This window comes from Schistocerca gregaria, chromosome 3 (assembly GCF_023897955.1).
Source record: "Schistocerca gregaria isolate iqSchGreg1 chromosome 3, iqSchGreg1.2, whole genome shotgun sequence".
Classification (NCBI taxonomy): Eukaryota; Metazoa; Arthropoda; class Insecta; order Orthoptera; family Acrididae; genus Schistocerca; species Schistocerca gregaria.
The window spans coordinates 853,480,465-853,500,762 of record NC_064922.1 but is presented as its reverse complement, the minus strand read 5'-3'; the positions used below and the strand labels follow the sequence as shown (position 1 = coordinate 853,500,762).

The 20,298-nt window shown below is 41.2% G+C and overlaps 1 protein-coding gene across 2 annotated transcripts in view; it reads left to right on the top strand.

The window, feature by feature from the left end:
• Positions 1–20,298, top strand: part of LOC126354803 (huntingtin) — a 472,584-nt gene that overhangs the window by 169,163 nt on the left and 283,123 nt on the right. For both annotated transcript variants that reach the window (XM_050004721.1, XM_050004723.1), the window contains exon 19: positions 5,515–5,636. In XM_050004721.1, the coding sequence (XP_049860678.1) occupies positions 5,515–5,636 (122 nt within the window). The remainder of the gene's footprint in view (positions 1–5,514; positions 5,637–20,298) is intronic.

Here is a 20,298-nt window from a genome sequence, read left to right as displayed (position 1 = left end):
TCAGATATGAAGTAAGGAAGTGTAAACAAATGTTTGTTTTTCAGCCATATTTACAAAAGAAATCAATATTATTCAAATAAAATGTGTACAGTAAAAGACACTAACAAGAATGGACCACAAATAAGATAAGAACACTTAGTAAGTGATTTTGTGACAACTGCATTATTATCTGTTTGTCCATCAGAGTCTTTGGTTGACTCTGATCATAAATTGTCAGTCAGAGTTAAAAATAGTTCAGAAACCTTGTTGCTGCAAGAAGTGTCCTAGTGTGCGGTGTGGGTGCTAATGTTGAAGGCATGGGATCTGAGGAAGGTGGTAGAATGGGTTCAGACCTGCCAGACCATCTTTTTCTTCCTGTAGTGCAAACCATTCTGATCGGAAAATATGTTAATTTTGTAGGATGGAAAATATTATTGTCAAGTGTTAAACCAACCAGAATAACATACATGTTTAGACAAGGACTTACTTAAAAAAAGTTATTTGTTCCATTAACTTACTGTAACATGTGATTGTGTCTTGATTAGATTGCAAAAATATAATTATTTATTTAAAGATTCAATGTAACAATTGAATCAGAATGTGTAAAAAGTGTGCTCTATTTACCTTGAGTTTGCAGAATTGCTGCAGGCGACTGCAATGGATGTTAGAAGAACAAAGACATGCTCATGGTTCTCTAAGCCTTTCAGAATCCCTGACAAATCACCTGGATTTTAGTAAGGAGTGAGGTAGATGTAAACGTGATGCACCAGTGCGGGTTGGCAGACTCTGTCATTGCATAGGGGTATGGAGAAACGCGCCAGTACATCCTCAGTCACTGGCTATGGGTAGGTGGAGAGTGCCGGCATGCACCTCGTGTCGAGAGGGTTAATGATAATATGAGAACAGAAAAAAAAAGTCATCAAACAGTATGTGATATTTGAAAATACAAATTATGTTTTGAAGTAAGTGTTCATGTGGGTGATCTACTTGCGCATTACACTAAAAATGACAGTAAGACAAAAGGGCCAGATTCGTTAAATCTGAGATCTGATTTCCTTCCAGTAGCAGAGAATAATAACTGTGGAATACAAATAAGAATTTGACAATGCAGAACATTGCACTAACAATACGAAGGAGCAGGTAATTTCCATGTGCAAAAAGTTCGTTATTTGCCATTGTGGCTCATGAAGTGGTAACTCAAGGTGGTCCAAATATCACTGGTTTAATATAAATGAACAAGTTTCACTGAGTTAAGTATTGATTTTATATTAAAATGCAATAGTAGTGCATCATTTGAGCATTTTCATATATTTAAACATTTAGCTACATGTTCTGTAGACTGTAACTTGGGTCTCCCACTATGATTTGGAACATATCAGTTAGTGTACATGTGGAATACAGCTTCTCAGTGAAAAATATAACAACATGCTCACTATTTACAAGACTATCTTTTACATTAATCTTAAGGTGCCTTTATTTTTATCAAACAGTTTAAAATCCACGATGAAATGCTGACAATATTATTTATTTATTTATTTATACCACTTACTTTTTTATTTACAAGGATCAAGAGGCTTGGATATGAGGTTGCAAGAAACGGCCTTAGGGCTGTTAACAGCTCGCGCATTTGTGTGTCTGTCTGTGTGTGTGTGTGTGTGTGTGTGTGTGTGTGTGTGTGTGTGTGTGTGTGTGTGTGTGTGTCCCACCTCTCCTCCTGAATCACTGGACCAATTTCAGCCAAACTTGTTACACATATACTGTAATGTTAGGTGACAGTTCTGTGAGTGTGAGAACCCATACCCATCAAAAGGGTGTGTGTGGTGGGGGGACGAATCAGAAATGCAGCCCACGACACGTGAATTCACAACTTTCATCCATCCATTATTTGTGCATTTAGCAACTTACAACAAGCTTTACACACAATTTCAAACCTGCACACATTTTTTCTCACTGACAATGCCTTAAAAATGACGAAAGTAAAATGTTTATTGCTTAGATTTTTTCGTTGTTCGGCATTAAAATTACTGTATGAGGCGTGACATTTAATTTATTGCTTCTTTACTACTAACTGTATTCATAGGGACCAGAAAAATTCACATTTTGCAGTAAATGTGAAGTAGATGCAAATTATGCCTCAAAATGCAAAAATGGGAAATTACTTAATAGATGCAGTATCATAGTGTATTGTGTCCAGATGTACTATTTTATCAGAGATAGTTTGAAATAGCTTTATTTTCTGCATATAAATATCGAAAATGTAACCAGTTTTCAGTTACTGGTATTTACGAGGGCTGTTCAATAGAGAATGATCATAACTTTTTTTTTTGACAACATACCGATACCGATCATCATAATTTTGATGGTTGTACTCAAAGTAGTCTCCCATGAGTGCGACACACTTGTTACAGCGTTTCTGCCAGTCTTCAAATACATGTTGGATTCCATTTTTTGAGAGGTCCTTCAAAATCGCCTCTGCAGCCTTCACCACTGCTTCTGATGATTGATAATGCCTCCCACAAAGGTGTTTCTTTACGTTAGGGAATACAAAACAGTCACATGGGGCTAAATCTGGGCTATTGGGAGGGTGAGGGATTGACTTCACGTTGATTTTTGCAAGATATTTAGCAACAACATTGGCAATATGCAGCCGCACATTATTATGGTGCAGCATCCAGCCTGCTACACAGAAATGTGGTCTTTTGCGCCTGATATGGACTTGAAATGTTTTCAGGACATCCCTCTAGTATTGTCCAGTTACTAATGTGTGTGCAGGTACAATGTGTTGATAAACCATTCCATGAATATCAGAGAATGAGATGACCATAACTTTCCCACCAGAAGCAACTACGTTTGCTTTTTTAGGGGTTGGTGGTGAAGGAGATTTCCACACTGAGCTTTGCTCTCAAGATCAATATGATGTAACTAAGTTTCAGCAGCAGTGATTACATTTGAAAGAAACTCCAGATCTTCCTGTAACATTAACTTAACTGCATGCAGACTTGCTCGTGAATGTCATTTTGTTTGGGAATTAACAGTCGTGAAACCCATCGAGCACAAACATGTGTCATGTGTAATTTTTCTGTCACCAATGTGTGGGTGGCATCCAATGAAATGTTCAGTATTTCAGAAAATGATCCTAAGGTAATTCATCGATCCTCTCTCACAATGACAGCAGCAGTGTTGATGTTTTCTTCTGTAAGAGCAGTAACAGGAGCACCGACTCCATCTTCCTTTGAAATTGATTGTCTCCCCAATTTAAACATTTTAAATTACCTTCGAGCTGTGCTGTAGGGAAGAACAGACTCTCCATAGGCCTCCCGTAACATCATATAGGCCTCAGCTGAAAATTTTTTGAGACGAAAGCAGAGTTTCAAAGCCGCATATTGTTCCTCACGTGCTACCTCCATTGCAGCAGTAGGCTATACTGAACATGTGTGACCTTGCGTGCCTCTCACAGGTGAGAACCAGGGGTCCCAACAATGTTTGTTGCACATTAAGCTAACAGAATATCATAAGATTAAGTTTTAGCGTGAGAAATTATGATCATTCTTTATTTAACAGCCCTCGTAGATCATTTGGCGAAGACCAATTTGAAAAGATAAAGTGTGTAAGAACCTGTTTGCAAAATAAAAAGTATATGAATCCAGTGACGTGTATCGTGCACTCAGTGATCTGGTGCCATGCCAATTGTGGGCATTTGAGATTGATTTAGTTAAGATACACAACGCATAATGCAGCGCAGTATTCAGCATTGAGACCTAGCATTTTATAATAAAGAAATACATGCATTTGTTAGCTAAAGCAGTGCGAACACTTTTAATGTGGAAAATTAGGTGGTGTATTGAACTGTGGTTGATCAAATACCACTTGACGCTGGGCCTGAACTACATCGTTAACAATGAACGTCAAGAAGCAATTGCGCGATAGCCGCTCCTGAATAGGTAGTGTTGTGCGTTGCTCATTGTTTTCTTATTTTGAAATAAGTGAAGTGACTACTCCTGGACCGTCACGGATTTCGATTATGACCCTTGCAACACCAGAAGAGAAGCGCAATCTCTCACAGTGCGTCAGTTCTGCTGTGGGCAGGTGCGTTGAGAGAGGGAGGTGGAGCTTGTTTGCCCGCACCTCTCCTATACCCTCTGATGGTCAAATTTCTCATGTGTTAATGCTCACAACTGTCTGCCACGAAATCCTGTAGTGCCCACACTCGGCGCTGTAGTGATTGGAAAACAAAATCTGTTACATTTTTGTACTGCACTGACATTTTTCCCCTAACATTAAAATACAATTCCGCATGTTCGGTTCCACCTCTACGCTAAGTGCCTTCTTAGTTTTATCTGTAGTGTTGGTTGCACAGCTATAAATGCCCATGAATGGGCGAAATTAATAGTCTACAGAAGTTTTAATATTTGGATGAGAAAAGACAAACAGTGTCCAGAAACATCTTAAATTGAAGATTCGTTCAGTTCACCCGCAGGAAAATGCTGCTGCTTTTCAACAGAACAATCATTTGTGAAAGTATAAATACTACCAAACAAAGGAAACAAAGGCTATTTTGGAATAAAAAAGTGTTGAAGGTTTTGGAAAAGCGAACATTCCATGCAAAAAGTTCCCAATTAGCACTTTTTTTTTAAACTGTCAGTTTCAAAGAACTAAGGCTTTGTCTATCTTCACCCAGGTAGCATGATAACCCTATAAATTTGTGTGACTAATTTACAACAAAAAAGATGTTAGTTTCAACAAAAATAGATGCGAATTTTACAAAAAATAGATGCAAGTTTCGCCAAAAATAGATGCTACATTTTTCCAGATCCTATGTATTTGTGACACATTTTACAGATGGTACGCACTTATACCACTGAATGTAAAAGTGCAAAATGATATCACTGTAGGGCACATAGTTCAGGAGATGTGACATCACAATCAATGAGATGCATGAAAAATTGCTGCATCATGTATGACATTTAAATTTATTACTTCTTTGCTACTAATGCTAAACACAATATATTTCACAGACAGTACCCACACATGCCAGTCAGTGTACCTACGGTATTATATCACTGTGCAACACACAGTTCAGGAGATACATCATCATAAACAATGAGATGTTTGAAAAACTACTGCATTGTGCATGTTGGTTAAATTTTTTATTTTGTTGCTATTAACTCCATTCACAACACATTTTGCAGACAGTATCCACATATGCCGCTGAATGTACCTACAACATGTAATTTAGATAATGTGATGTTATAAACATTAAGGACAATGCCAGACACTGTTGTATTGATGGGGACGCACAGCTGTAAATAAATACCTGGGCAATGCTGGGTTTCTCCTCTGGTGTGTGTGTGTGTGTGTGTGTGTGTGTGTGTGTGTGTGTGTGTGTGTCTGGGCACGCGCACGCTGCAGTTTGCTCTTGTGGGTAAAGTATTATTTATTTGTGAAACTGGTTTCGTTTTCAGTCAGATTCATTGTACTGTTCTATATTTTTTTTGGTTATAGTTAGATATTTTTCAGTTCATTTGCTTGTTGCAGAGAAAGAGGATAAAGTTGATGAAAAGAAGACAAACCGTGGAACACCCATTGGATTATTTGCCAGCAGTGCTCATTATATGAAATTGTATGATGCTGTTAAAAGTGCATATACAAATTACAAGGTTTGTATCAAATTGCATCAGAATTTAATACTTTTACTGATATGGTCAACAAGACTTGAATTCAGTGTAAGGGAGCGGACAAGAGTGAACTTAGTAATCCACTAAAGATATCAGATGTGGTAATTGTGCAGTAGTTATTCCACAGGCATCCATAAAAGAATCAGATAGATAATGTTTATCTCCATAAAGTAATTTCCCCCACTTTGATTTTTAAGAAAATATTGAACATAAAATGCTAGTATATCAGTATACTCACAGTGGAAATAAATACTTGAACAAATTAGAGTACAATTTTGTAATTGATGAGAAGTATAGTACTTCATTCCATAAAACTTTTTGACGCAAGAGTTGTTGAATGCAGTCTAGCAGATCATTTATTGCATGTGTATGAAAATGTCACACTCGACATTTAAAAACTTGCTTTCATTGAGGTTGGTAGCTTTATAGCGATTTTCTGTCAGTGTTTTTGTAATTGTAGTAGTTTGTTGTTTGAAGCTATATGGAGCACAAGTAGTTCCTTAAGTTGCAATAGACATTTGCAGAATGTCTTTTTTAGGCTGTTTGTTGGATTTGGGACTTTCATTGTTAACTTAAATGGTTTATTCAGTGGACCTATTGTCTGTCTGTCTGACTCTGAGTAAGTAAATACTATGAAACAGACATAGCAGCTGTCTCTGCAGAAAGATTTGGGAGTCAGGTAGACACTGATTACCTGCTAGTATTGCATCATAAAACCTCTCCAGCGAATTAGGCAGATAAATAGTTCCACAGTGAGCAACTAATCATAGATCATTTCGGACTGAGCAGAATAAAAATGTCAATTTATGCAGACTGTGACCTCTGCCAATGACAAGCAACAGTGTAGAAACAGGAAAATGAATAAAAAACCATTGAGGACACATTGGAGATAGCTATAAGGTTAAACAGAGGAGAAAGATACAAAGTGAGTGAGTTTGTTGAAGTTGACAGTTGTTGATTAGGGAGATCACTGTTTTTCCCCCTTGTGTGTGTGTGTGTGTGTGTGTGTGTGTGTGTGAAAGGTACGATCTTTCAATATTCTGTTGTAGGAATTATAGCTTGTTATGCGGACTCCCTAGTTCTGATCAGTAGCAGTCGGGAGACTTAAGGCTGTAGCAATTTCCAGATGTTTGTTGAGAAATGTGCAGTGTGCCGTTATCTGATGTTGGCTGCTTTGTCATATTGTCGTGTCTATGTTTTGTTGCACTGTATTCAATGTGATCTTTTCAAAAATGAGTGGTGATGTGGTTGCTGGCATATCCCACTCCATTTCAGAAAAGCAAGCCATTTATAAGGAGTGAGTGCTGGAAAATGACGTCATATTTGGTGAGGCGCTGTGATGCTGAGAAAACTCAAAAAAGAACCATTACATTCAATTACATAGTCTTCTCTCAGAACTGTGATGCACACTGGCATGAGTCTGTGTGGCATTACTAGAATTAGAGAATGTAACAGCAGTCAGAAAATCCTGGCAAGAAGAGATTAGTTTCAGCTGTAATTCTATAAGAAAGTAATTCTAAACAGCTATGCATTTGGTCCAAATATGTGTGCTATACCACTGGCAGTGCACTTTGTGTAAAAATATAGATACATATAGTAATAATAATATATTTAAAACCATTTCTGAGAAGATTCCTTGTTGAACAAAAATTCAGTTCCCTTTTTTTGAGGCCTCTTTTCCTTCTCTTCAGCTTAGGAGAAGTAGTGAGGAAATCAAAGGGAGTTGACGTCCATTGGTTTCATATGGAGAAAGGTTGAAAACAAGATAACTCTATTATTGGAATGTGGTGACATTGTGCATTGGTGGTCCAGGTACCTTGTGGAGATGAAAAATATTAGGGAGGCTGACACGGAAAGCTCTGATTTGGATGAATCTTGGATGGACAGTCACTTAATGTGCGGCAAATGCTTGCAAAACAAAGATGATGGTGTCGGTGTTACTGTATGGGGAAGCATCCGATAAGATTAATAATTGGAAGTGTGTGTTCCAAAACAGATTTGCTAGCGAAGCATATCTAAAGTTCTGGCCCAAATCAACTTCTACTAAAAAAAAAAAAAAAGGTTTGAAAATCTTGTGCTCCCAACTTGTCCTCTCCCTCTGTAATAATCATGGACAGTGCACCTTATCACAACAGGCAAGACAACAAAGTGCCCAGAAAATATGAGAGGAAAATGTTTATGATAAAATGACTGCAGGAGAGAAGAATCTGATGCTATAAGACCATGTCAAAGAAGGTTCTGCTCTCCCTATTTGGGAGAACAGGTCACCTGCGCAATCATATTTGGTTGACTATTGGCCACAAGCAAGGGCCACAAAGTAGTTTGATTGCTGCCATACAATTGTTATTTAAATGCCATGGAGCTATTGTGGGCAAAACTAAAAAGTCACTTTAGGGAGTGCAACATTACAGGTGAAATGTCTTCTGAAAATCTGTTCATTCTTGCAAGTGCTTGCTTTCAGGCTGTTACTGGGATAGACTGTAAAGGAATTTGCAGATAGGTAAAATAGCTTGAGGAGGAGTAGTGGAGGGAGGACATATTAATGAAAACAGCCATTGGCAGCTTCAGTGTCAACATCAGCACTTCAGATACAGTGAAACCCTGCTTATACTGTTTTCAAGGGACTTCCAAAAAATGGTGCAAAATGCAGGAAAATGTAAAATGTGGGAAATGACGTTTTAAGCTGTAAAAGTTATGTATAGGATACCCCCTTGCAATATATATATATATATATATATATATATATATATATATATATATATATATATATATATATATAAAACAGAAAGAAACTTCCACATGGGAAAAATATATTAAGACTTACCAAGCGGAAAAGTGCCGGCAGACAGGCACATGAACAAAACACACAAACACACACACAGAATTACGAGCTTTCGCAACTGGCAGTTGCTTCGTCAGGAAGGAAGGAAGGAGAGGGAAAAATGAAAGGATGTGGGTTTTAAGGGAGAGGGTAAGGAGTCATTCCAATCCCGGGAGCGGAAAGACTTCCCTTAGGGGGAAAAAAAAAAAAAAAGGACAGGTGTACACTCGCGCACACACACACACACACACACACACACACACACACACACATATCCATCCGCACATACACAGACACAAGCAGACATATTTAAGGCAAAGAGTAAGGGCAGAGATGTCAGTCGAGGCGGAAGTACAGAGGCAAAGAAGTTGTTGAAAGACATGTGAGGTATGAGTGGCGGCAACTTGAAATTAGCGGAGGTTGAGGCCTGGCGGATATCGAGAAGAGAGGATATACTGAAGGGCGAGTTCCCATCTCCGGAGTTCGGATAGGTTGGTGTTGGTGGGAAGTATCCAGATAACTCTGACGGTGTAACACTGTGCCAAGATGTGCTGGCCGTGCATCACGGCATGTTTAGCCACAGGGTGATCCTCATTACCAACAAACACTGTCTGCCTGTGTCCATTCATGCGAATGGACAGTTTGTTGCTGGTCATTCCCACATAGAAAGCATCACAGTGCAGGCAGGTCAGTTGGTAAATCACGTGGGTGCTTTCACATGTGGCTCTCCCTTTGATCGTGTACACCTTCCGGGTTACAGGACTGGAGTAGGTGGTGGTGGGAGGGTGCATAGGACAGGTTTTACACCGGGGGCGGTTGCAAGGGTAGGAGCCAGAGGGTAGGGGAGGTGGTTTGGGGATTTCATAGGGATGAACCAAGAGGTTACGAAGGTTAGGTGGACGGCGGAAAGACACTCTTGGTGGAGTGGGGAGGATTTCATGAAGGATGGATCTCATTTCGGGGCAGGATTTTAGGAAGTCGTATCCCTGCTGGAGAGCCACATTCAAGGTCTGATCCAGTCCTGGGAAGTATTCTGTTACAAGTGGGACACTTTTGGGGTTCTTCTGTGAGAGGTTCTGGGTTTGAGGGGATGAGGAAGTGGCTCTGGTTATCTGCTTCTGTACCAGTTTGGGAGGGTAGTTGCGGGATGCGAAAGCTGTTTTCAGGTTGTTGGTGTAATGGTCGAGGGATTCAGGACTGGAGCAGATTCGTTTGCCACGAAGGCCTAGGCTGTAGGGAAGGGACCGTTTGATATGGAATGGGTGGCAGCTGTCATAATGGAGGTACTGTTGCTTGTTGGTGGGTTTGATGTGGACGGATGTGTGCAGCTGGCCATTGGACAGATGGAGGTCAACGTCTAGGAAAGTGGCATGGGATTTGGAGTAGGACCAGGTGAATCTGATGGAACCAAAGGAGTTGAGGTTGGAGAGGAAATTCTGGAGTTGTTCTTCACTGTGAGTCCAGATCATGAAGATGTCATCAATAAATCTGTACCAAACTTTGGGTTGGCAGGTTTGGGTAACCAAGAAGGCTTCCTCTAAGCAACCCATAAATAGGTTGGCATACGAGGGGGCCATCCTGGTACCCATGGCTGTTCCCTTTAATTGTTGGTATGTCTGGCCTTCAAAAGTGAAGAAGTTGTGGGTCAGGATGAAGCTGGCTAAGGTGACGAGGAAAGAGGTTTTAGGTAGGGTGGCAGGTGATCGGCGTGAAAGGAAGTGCTCCATTGCAGCGAGGCCCTGGACGTGCGGGATATTTGTGTATAGGGAAGTGGCATCAATGGTTACAAGGATGGTTTCCGGGGGTAACAGACTGGGTACGGATTCCAGGCGTTCGAGAAAGTGGTTGGTGTCTTTGATGAAGGATGGGAGACTGCATGTAATGGGTTGAAGGTGTTGATCTATGTAGGCAGAGATACGTTCTGTGCGGGCTTGGTAACCAGCTACAATGGGGCGGCCAGGATGTTTGGATTTGTGAATTTTAGGAAGTAGGTAGAAGGTAGGAGTGCGAGGTGTCGGTGGGGTGAGGAGTTTGATGGAGTCAGGTGAAAGGTTTTGTAGGGGGCCTAAGGTTGAGGATTCCTTGAAGCTCCGCCTGGACATCAGGAATGGGATTACCTCGGCAAACTTTGTATGTAGAGTTGTCTGAAAGTTGACGCAGTCCCTCAGCCACATACTCCCGACGATCAAGTACCACGGTCGTGGAACCCTTGTCAGCCGGAAGAATGATGATGGATCGGTCAGCTTTCAGATCACGGATAGCCTGGGATTCGGCTGTGGTGATGTTGGGAGTAGGATTAAGGTTTTTCAAGAAAGATTGAGAGGCAAGGCTGGAAGTGAGAAATTCCTGGAAGGTTTGGAGAGGGTGATTTTGAGGAAGAGGAGGTGGGTCCCGCTGTGATGGAGGACGGAACTGTTGCAGGCAGGGTTCAATTTGGATAGTGTCTTGGAGAGTTGGATCATTAGGAGTGGGATCAGGATTGTTTTTCTTCGTGGCAAAGTGATATTTCCAGCAGAGACTACGAGTGTAGGACAGTAAATCCTTGACAAGGGCAGTTTGGTTGAACCTGGGAGTGGGGCTGAAGGTGAGGCCTTTGGATAGGACAGAGGTTTCGGATTGGGAGAGGGGTTTGGAGGAAAGGTTAACTACTACTAATCCTTCACCTATACATCGACTCGGCCAATGAACACACCCGTCAACTCCTATCCCAAATCAAAGTCCTCAATCTTTCCTCTCCCACATCCACACCGGCTGTATATAGCATCCTCCTACAGGCCAACCGCAAATTAGAACAACATCCCACCCTCCACCTCAAAAAACTATCCAATCTCCTGGTTTCCCACCTCCGGAAAGGCAACTCACTCACCCTCCACAACCTTTCCAACAAACCTCACCTTCCTCTCATTGCACACAGACCCAGTCTCTCCCATCTACTCAATCTCCCACTTCCAGCTCCACTCCCCCCAACACCTCAAAATTCCAGTCAACACAATCTGGAACCACAACACCCCAATTCAGTAGTTAACCTTTCCTCCAAACCCCTCTCCCAATCCGAAACCTCTGTCCTATCCAAAGGCCTCACCTTCAGCCCCACTCCCAGGTTCAACCAAACTGCCCTTGTCAAGGATTTACTGTCCTACACTCGTAGTCTCTGCTGGAAATATCACTGTGCCACGAAGAAAAACAATCCTGATCCCACTCCTAATGATCCAACTCCCCAAGACACTATCCAAATTGAACCCTGCCTGCAACAGTTCCGTCCTCCATCACAGCGGGACCCACCTCCTCTTCCTCAAAATCACCCTCTCCAAACCTTCCAGGAATTTCTCACTTCCAGCCTTGCCTCTCAATCTTTCTTGAAAAACCTTAATCCTACTCCCAACATCACCACAGCCGAATCCCAGGCTATCCGTGATCTGAAAGCTGACCGATCCATCATCATTCTTCCGGCTGACAAGGGTTCCACGACCGTGGTACTTGATCGTCGGGAGTATGTGGCTGAGGGACTGCGTCAGCTTTCAGACAACTCTACATACAAAGTTTGCCGAGGTAATCCCATTCCTGATGTCCAGGCGGAGCTTCAAGGAATCCTCAGAACCTTAGGCCCCCTACAAAACCTTTCACCTGACTCCATCAAACTCCTCACCCCACCGACACCTCGCACTCCTACCTTCTACCTACTTCTTAAAATTCACAAATCCAAACATCCTGGCCGCCCCATTGTAGCTGGTTACCAAGCCCCCACAGAACGTATCTCTGCCTACATAGATCAACACCTTCAACCCATTACATGCAGTCTCCCATCCTTCATCAAAGATACCAACCACTTTCTCGAACGCCTGGAATCCGTACCCAGTCTGTTACCCCCGGAAACCATCCTTGTAACCATTGATGCCACTTCCCTATACACAAATATCCCGCACGTCCAGGGCCTCGCTGCAATGGAGCACTTCCTTTCACGCCGATCACCTGCCACCCTACCTAAAACCTCTTTCCTCGTCACCTTAGCCAGCTTCATCCTGACCCACAACTTCTTCACTTTTGAAGGCCAGACATACCAACAATTAAAGGGAACAGCCATGGGTACCAGGATGGCCCCCTCGTATGCCAACCTATTTATGGGTTGCTTAGAGGAAGCCTTCTTGGTTACCCAAACCTGCCAACCCAAAGTTTGGTACAGATTTATTGATGACATCTTCATGATCTGGACTCACAGTGAAGAACAACTCCAGAATTTCCTCTCCAACCTCAACTCCTTTGGTTCCATCAGATTCACCTGGTCCTACTCCAAATCCCATGCCACTTTCCTAGACGTTGACCTCCATCTGTCCAATGGCCAGCTGCACACATCCGTCCACATCAAACCCACCAACAAGCAACAGTACCTCCATTATGACAGCTGCCACCCATTCCATATCAAACGGTCCCTTCCCTACAGCCTAGGCCTTCGTGGCAAACGAATCTGCTCCAGTCCTGAATCCCTCGACCATTACACCAACAACCTGAAAACAGCTTTCGCATCCCGCAACTACCCTCCCAAACTGGTACAGAAGCAGATAACCAGAGCCACTTCCTCATCCCCTCAAACCCAGAACCTCTCACAGAAGAACCCCAAAAGTGCCCCACTTGTAACAGAATACTTCCCAGGACTGGATCAGACCTTGAATGTGGCTCTCCAGCAGGGATACGACTTCCTAAAATCCTGCCCCGAAATGAGATCCATCCTTCATGAAATCCTCCCCACTCCACCAAGAGTGTCTTTCCGCCGTCCACCTAACCTTCGTAACCTCTTGGTTCATCCCTATGAAATCCCCAAACCACCTCCCCTACCCTCTGGCTCCTACCCTTGCAACCGCCCCCGGTGTAAAACCTGTCCTATGCACCCTCCCACCACCACCTACTCCAGTCCTGTAACCCGGAAGGTGTACACGATCAAAGGGAGAGCCACATGTGAAAGCACCCACGTGATTTACCAACTGACCTGCCTGCACTGTGATGCTTTCTATGTGGGAATGACCAGCAACAAACTGTCCATTCGCATGAATGGACACAGGCAGACAGTGTTTGTTGGTAATGAGGATCACCCTGTGGCTAAACATGCCTTGATGCACGGCCAGCACATCTTGGCACAGTGTTACACCGTCAGAGTTATCTGGATACTTCCCACCAACACCAACCTATCCGAACTCCGGAGATGGGAACTCGCCCTTCAGTATATCCTCTCTTCTCGATATCCGCCAGGCCTCAACCTCCGCTAATTTCAAGTTGCCGCCACTCATACCTCACATGTCTTTCAACAACTTCTTTGCCTCTGTACTTCCGCCTCGACTGACATCTCTGCCCTTACTCTTTGCCTTAAATATGTCTGCTTGTGTCTGTGTATGTGCGGATGGATATGTGTGTGTGTGTGTGTGTGTGTGTGTGTGTGCGCGAGTGTACACCTGTCCTTTTTTTTTTTTCCCCTAAGGGAAGTCTTTCCGCTCCCGGGATTGGAATGACTCCTTACCCTCTCCCTTAAAACCCACATCCTTTCATTTTTCCCTCTCCTTCCTTCCTTCCTGACGAAGCAACTGCCAGTTGCGAAAGCTCGTAATTCTGTGTGTGTGTTTGTGTGTTTTGTTCATGTGCCTGTCTGCCGGCGCTTTCCCGCTTGGTAAGTCTTGGAATCTTTATATATATATAACAGGCAACAAAAGACTTGACAGGGACATGTTTATTACCTAATGAAGGTTTATTTTCTAATAAAAACCACTGATGTAACTGGAACTGATAACTGTCTAGGAAGGGAACTGGAAACTGTCTAGGAAGTAGAAACATTTGACTCAATTTCACATAATTCCGATGTTTTTGAAAGCCTCCAGCTGTCATTCATTCTTTAAATAATGAAGTACTGCACTAGTTACGCGTTTCAAAATTTTTTTCTCATTGCCAAGTGCAAATATGCAGGAAGTATTTTTTATGGTGTTTGAATAAGTGTTATTCAGCATCTGTTGCACTGTAGTCATCTTTTTGAAGTTATGTCATCAGTTATGTAGAAACACACACACACACACACACATTCTTTGTTTGTGTAACATCACAAAAAATACATACGTAAATACTGCACTTGACAAAGAGAATAAATTCTTGAAACACTTTTTGCTCAGCATGAATAAAATTCGTAACCGGTGCTGTGTTTAAACTAAAAACATTTGAGGAAAGCAAAGTGAATGACAGTGTCAACTAGCGCTCCAAGTGGCCATACACTGAAACACACTAAATATTGTTCAACAAAGGTGTCATGATGATCACAACAATCACAAAATTACATTTTCACAGTAGAGATTGTTCAGAAATGGTTATGATTGGTCATGTTTGGTCATGTTCCCAGAATGAGATTTTCACTCTGCAGCAGAATGTGCATTGATATGAAACTTCCTGGCAGATTAAAACTGTGTGCCCGACCGAGACTCGAACTCGGGACCTTTGCCTTTCGCGGGCAAGTGCTCTACCATCTGAGCTACCGAAGCATGACTCACGCCCGGTACTCACAGCTTTACTTCTGCCAGTATCTTGTGTCCTACTTTCCAAACTTTACAGAAGCTCTCCTGCGAACCTTGCAGAACTAGCACTCCTGAAAAAAAAAAAGGATATAGCGGAGACATGGCTTAGCCACAGCCTGGGGGATGTTTCCAGAATGAGATTTTCACTCTGCAGCGGAGTGTGCGCTGATATGAAACTTCCTGGCAGATTACCGGGCGTGAGTCGTGCTTCGGTAGCTCAGATGGTAGAGCACTTGCCTGCGAAAGGCAAAGGTCCTGAGTTCGAGTCTCGGTCGGGCACACATTTTTAATCTGCCAGGAAGTTTCATATCAACGCACATTCCGCTGCAGAGTGAAAATCTCATTCTGGAAACATGACCAATCATAACCATTTCTGAACTATCTCTACTGTGAAAATGTAATTTCGTGATTGTTGTGATCATCATGACACCTTTGTTGAACAATATTTAGTGTGTTTCGGTGTATGGCCACTCGGAGTGCTAGTTGACACTGTCATTCACTTTGCTTTCCTCAAATGTTGTTAGTTTAAACACAGCACCGGTTACGAATTTTATTCATGCTGAGCAAAAAGTGTTTCAAGAATTTATTCTCTTTGTCAAGTGCAGTATTTACATATGTATTTTTTGTGATGTTACACAAACAAAGAATGTGTGTGTGTGTTTCTACATAACTGATGACATAACTTCAAAAAGATGACTACAGTGCAGCAGATGCAGAATAACACTTATTCAAACACCATAAAAAATACTTCCTGCATATTTGCACTTGGCAATGAGAGAAAATTTTTGAAACGCGTAACTAGTGCAGTACTTCATTATTTAAAGAATGAATGACAGCTGCAGGCTTTCAAAAACATCGGAATTACGTGAAATTGAGTCGAATTTTCCTACTTCCTAGACAGTTACCAGTTCCCTTCCTAGACAGTTTCATTGGTCATGTTATCTTCATTCGAATGATCCTAGTTACTCCCATCAACCACCACACCAAGTAGACTTGGCAGCGGCAGGAGATACAGCATGAATTGTTATAACTTTTACTCATTTACTGGTTCAAATCCACTGAGTAGAGTGCCCTGGTGTCAAGAAACTTAACCATGTAATATTTGTAAACACTACTGGATGGCCAACATATGCCAATGTCATTTTTTCTCCACAAACGTTTTTTCGTAATGCGTAAATCGCTGGAAAATTATAAATATGTTGACGCAAAATAGGGTGCAAATTATAATTGTGGACATAGGAAATTTGACGGGACCAATAAATAAATGTCGTAAACAGTGGGAAAACGTCAATTTTGGGAACATGAAAGTGGGGTTATACTGTACTAATGACAAGTGGTGGAATACACATACGTGTGATAGTGAGACTGTTAGTGCAACAGAAGCTTCAGGTGACCAGGCTGATTCATTCTTGTTTCATTTCTTCATTCATTTTCTTCATTTGTGTTCCATGTTAGTATGTTGTTGTTGTTGTTGTTGTTGTTGTTGTTGTTGTCTTCAGTCCTGAGACTGGTTTGATGCAGCTCTCCATGATACTCTATCCTGTGCAAGCTTCTTCATCTCCCAGTACCTACTGCAACCTACATCCTTCTGAATCTGCTTAGTGTATTCATCTCTTGGTCTCCCTTTACGATTTTTACCCTCCACGCTGCCCTCCAATACTAAATTGGTGATCCCTTGATGCCTCAGAACATGTCCTACCAACCGATCCTTTCTTCTGGTCAAGTTGTGCCACAAACTTCTCTTCTCCCCAATCCTATTCAATACTTCCTCATTAGTTATGTGATCTACCCATCTAATCTTCAGCATTCTTCTGTACCACCACATTTCGAAAGCTTCTATTCTTTTCTTGTCCAAACTATTTATCGTCCATGTTTCACTTCCATACACGGCTACACTCCATACAAATACTTTCAGAAATGACTTCCTGACACTTAAATCTATACTCGATGTTAACAAATTTCTCTTCTTCAGAAACGCTTTCCTTGTCATTGCCATTCTACATTTTATATCCTCTCCACTTTGACCATCATCAGTTATTTTGCTCCCCAAATAGCAAAACTCCTTTACTACTTTAACTGTCTCATTTCCTAATCTAATTCCCTCAGCATCACCTGATTTAATTCAACTACATTCCATTATCTTTGGTTTGTTTTTGTTGATGTTCATCTTATATCGTACTTTCAAGACAACGCCCATTCTGTTCAACTGCTCTTCCAGGTCCTTTGCTGTCTATGCAGAATTAAAATGTCATCGACAAACCTCAAAGGTTTTATTTCTTTTCCATGGATTTTAATTCCTACTCCATTTTTTTGTTTTGCTTCCTTTACTGCTTGCTCAATATACAGATTGAATAACATCGGGGACAGGCTACAACCCTGTCTTACTCCCTTCCTAACCACTGCTTCCCTTTCATGTCCCTCCACTCTCATAACTGCCATCTGGTTTCTGTACAAATTGTAAATAGCCTTTCGCTCCCTGTATTTTACCCATGCCACCTTTAGAATTTGAAAGAGAGTATTCCAGTCAACATTGTCAAAAGCTTTCTCTAAGTCTACAAATGCTTGGAACGTAGGTTTGCCTTTCCTTAATCTTTCTTCTAAGATAAGTCGTATGGTCAGTATTGCCTCACGTGTTCCAGTATTTCTACGGAATCCAAGCTGATCTTCCCCGAGGTCGGCTTCTACTAGTTTTCCCAATCGTCTGTAAAGAATTCGCGTTAGTATTTTGCAGCTGTGACTTATTAAACTGATAGTTCGGTAATTTTCACATCTGTTAACACCTGATTTCTTTGGGATTGGAATTATTATATTCTTCTTGAAGTCTGAGGGTATTTCGCCTGTTTCATACGATCTTGCTCACCAGATGGTAGAGTTTTGTCAGGACTGGCTCTCCCAAGACTGTCAGTAGTTCCAATAGAATGTTGTTTACTCTGGGGGCCTTGTTTGGACTCAGGTCTGTCAGTACTCTGTCAGACTCTTTACGCAGTATCGTATCTCCCATTTCATCTTCATCTACATCCTCTTCCCTTTCCATTATATTGTCCTCAAGTACATCGCCCTTGTACAGACCCTCTATATACTCCTTCCACCTTTCTGCTTTCCCTTCTTTGTTTGTTAGTATAGTTTTGTTAAAATGTGTGATATCCACTGAATGTCAAAAAACAATAGGTAGTATTCCATTCCTTTTGTTTTAAGTTGTGCTTTTATCTGCTCCTCATTTTCCATTTATTCTGATACCTGATACATAACTTCAAGCAGATGATGTCTTTATTTAACATGTCAATATAAACAGTGACCTAAGTTTCAGTAACACGAAGTATGTAGCTGACAATTACCTCTGTTGTTTACACTGCTTCTTATGTGGGAGCTCAGAACTCAGTTTTGTTTTTCCGCTAATGCATATTTACAATACATGGAGGCAGAGCTTGTTCCCGTAACTTCAAGAGGGAAGACTATTGCAGTGACTTTGTGAGAGGAAGTACCTGTGCAGACAGAAGTGTAGAAGTTCCGAATATTGCTAGACTACTTTGGAGAAGTGCCAAGTCCCCAGAGAATATATAATTTTGATAATATTTGTGATATTGATTAGACATATGAAATGTTTATGGTGTATACGACCTGGGACAACTGGGGGATCTGGCAAAAACCCGGGAATTTTTTCATCCGGGAGAATGTTTAGAATTCCGGGAATTTTTCATTGTTTTGGTTTTCAGTTAAATTTTTGTGATTTTGACTGGTAAGAACCAATACTCTAACAAAGGATATTACTGTATCCCGCTATTGCAGAATAATACTTCAGCAACAAAACACAAAAGAGAGAAAAAAAGACGTAAACAAAACATAAGTTACAAAGGAAATGCGCCATATACAACAACAAAACAGTGCTCATACAAGCATCTGCCACAAGCAATGTGTGTCAAAGACTTTAAGAAGACGATGCAATGCTTTATAACAAATTGCCTCCGATGAACGTGACGTGACAACTGTTTAAATTAGATTCCTTTGAGCTGTTGCGGGTGGTCTCTTGAGCATGTGCAGTTGAGTCGCGTAGGAGTAATACGTTCTCCTGTTTCTAGTGATAGAAGTGTTGCTGGGCGCCAGTACTCAATATTGCCCCAGTTCAGAAATATAGTAAATCTGGGGCTGATGCACAGAGCAGTCTGAGTTGATGTGGGGAATCTCCACGTGACCTGTGTTTACGTTCAGTGATTTTGTTGTTTCCTCTTTGTTTATTGCTCTCATGTTAAATGATAACAAAACGGATTTTTGTGGCTGGGAGCTATCAAATGAATTAAAATATGTTCGCATAATTACAGAAGGCTAAAATATGTTGTTAGTTTCAGATTTTATTTCCACCTTTCTGACAGTCAAGCATTAATCACCTTACAGAACGATGAAGTTATTTTTCCAGTTTGCTAAAGAGATTTGGCTTAAAATTAATCTTTTCTGCTGAGGCAGTCAATTAATCTGAAACGAAGTGTTTAATTTCACACTGTTGGCTAGTTTCAACTGTTTGCTGCATTTCAAGTGCACGTATGGCATTATGCCACAATAAAAAACCAAACAGTAGTTAATACAATACTGGTGCTCCAAGAAAATTTACATACAAATGTGCATTTCAAGCCAAATTATTCATTTTAGTATGGTTCATGAAATTCCGATGCTCTTGAAGTATCTTCTTATGTCTTGTTTCTTTTATGACATGTGTAAAATCTTTTAATGTTTTACACGTACGAACATATGGGCTTTTTGCGTCATCGTAACTGTGCACGCCCAGTGACGCCTGTTATGTGGCGCTTTCTGGCAACTGCTGAAACGAACCTATTTCTAACACGTCACAGGAAAATTGCAAATGGTGGTGTGAAAAGTGTTACATTCAAAGTAGATTTCCTTTTACGCAAGATGAACTGTGTGCTAGACTGTATAATGAATTTCTTAAATCTCAAAGCGTTTGCCTCTCATTTAAAAATCAACTCTTTGAGGACGACCTTTTAGAAGAATTTGAAGTCCAAAAGATCAGAAATTTACGTTGTTATTAAAAAATTTTCTGGCACATTTGTGTGATGTATGTTAAAGTGTAACACGCGCAAAAAAGATTAGCATTATATGTGGAAGCTTAGCTTCTCTTCCAGTTTATTAATCTTCGAGACCAGTATTATATGTGAATGCTATGTATATTAATTTAAACCATTAACTTTTCTAATGTGTGTGTTCACGCTAATGAAGAGTGATTTTGCTATTGGCTTACTACATCACTAGTCCTATGCTGCCATCAGCTGAC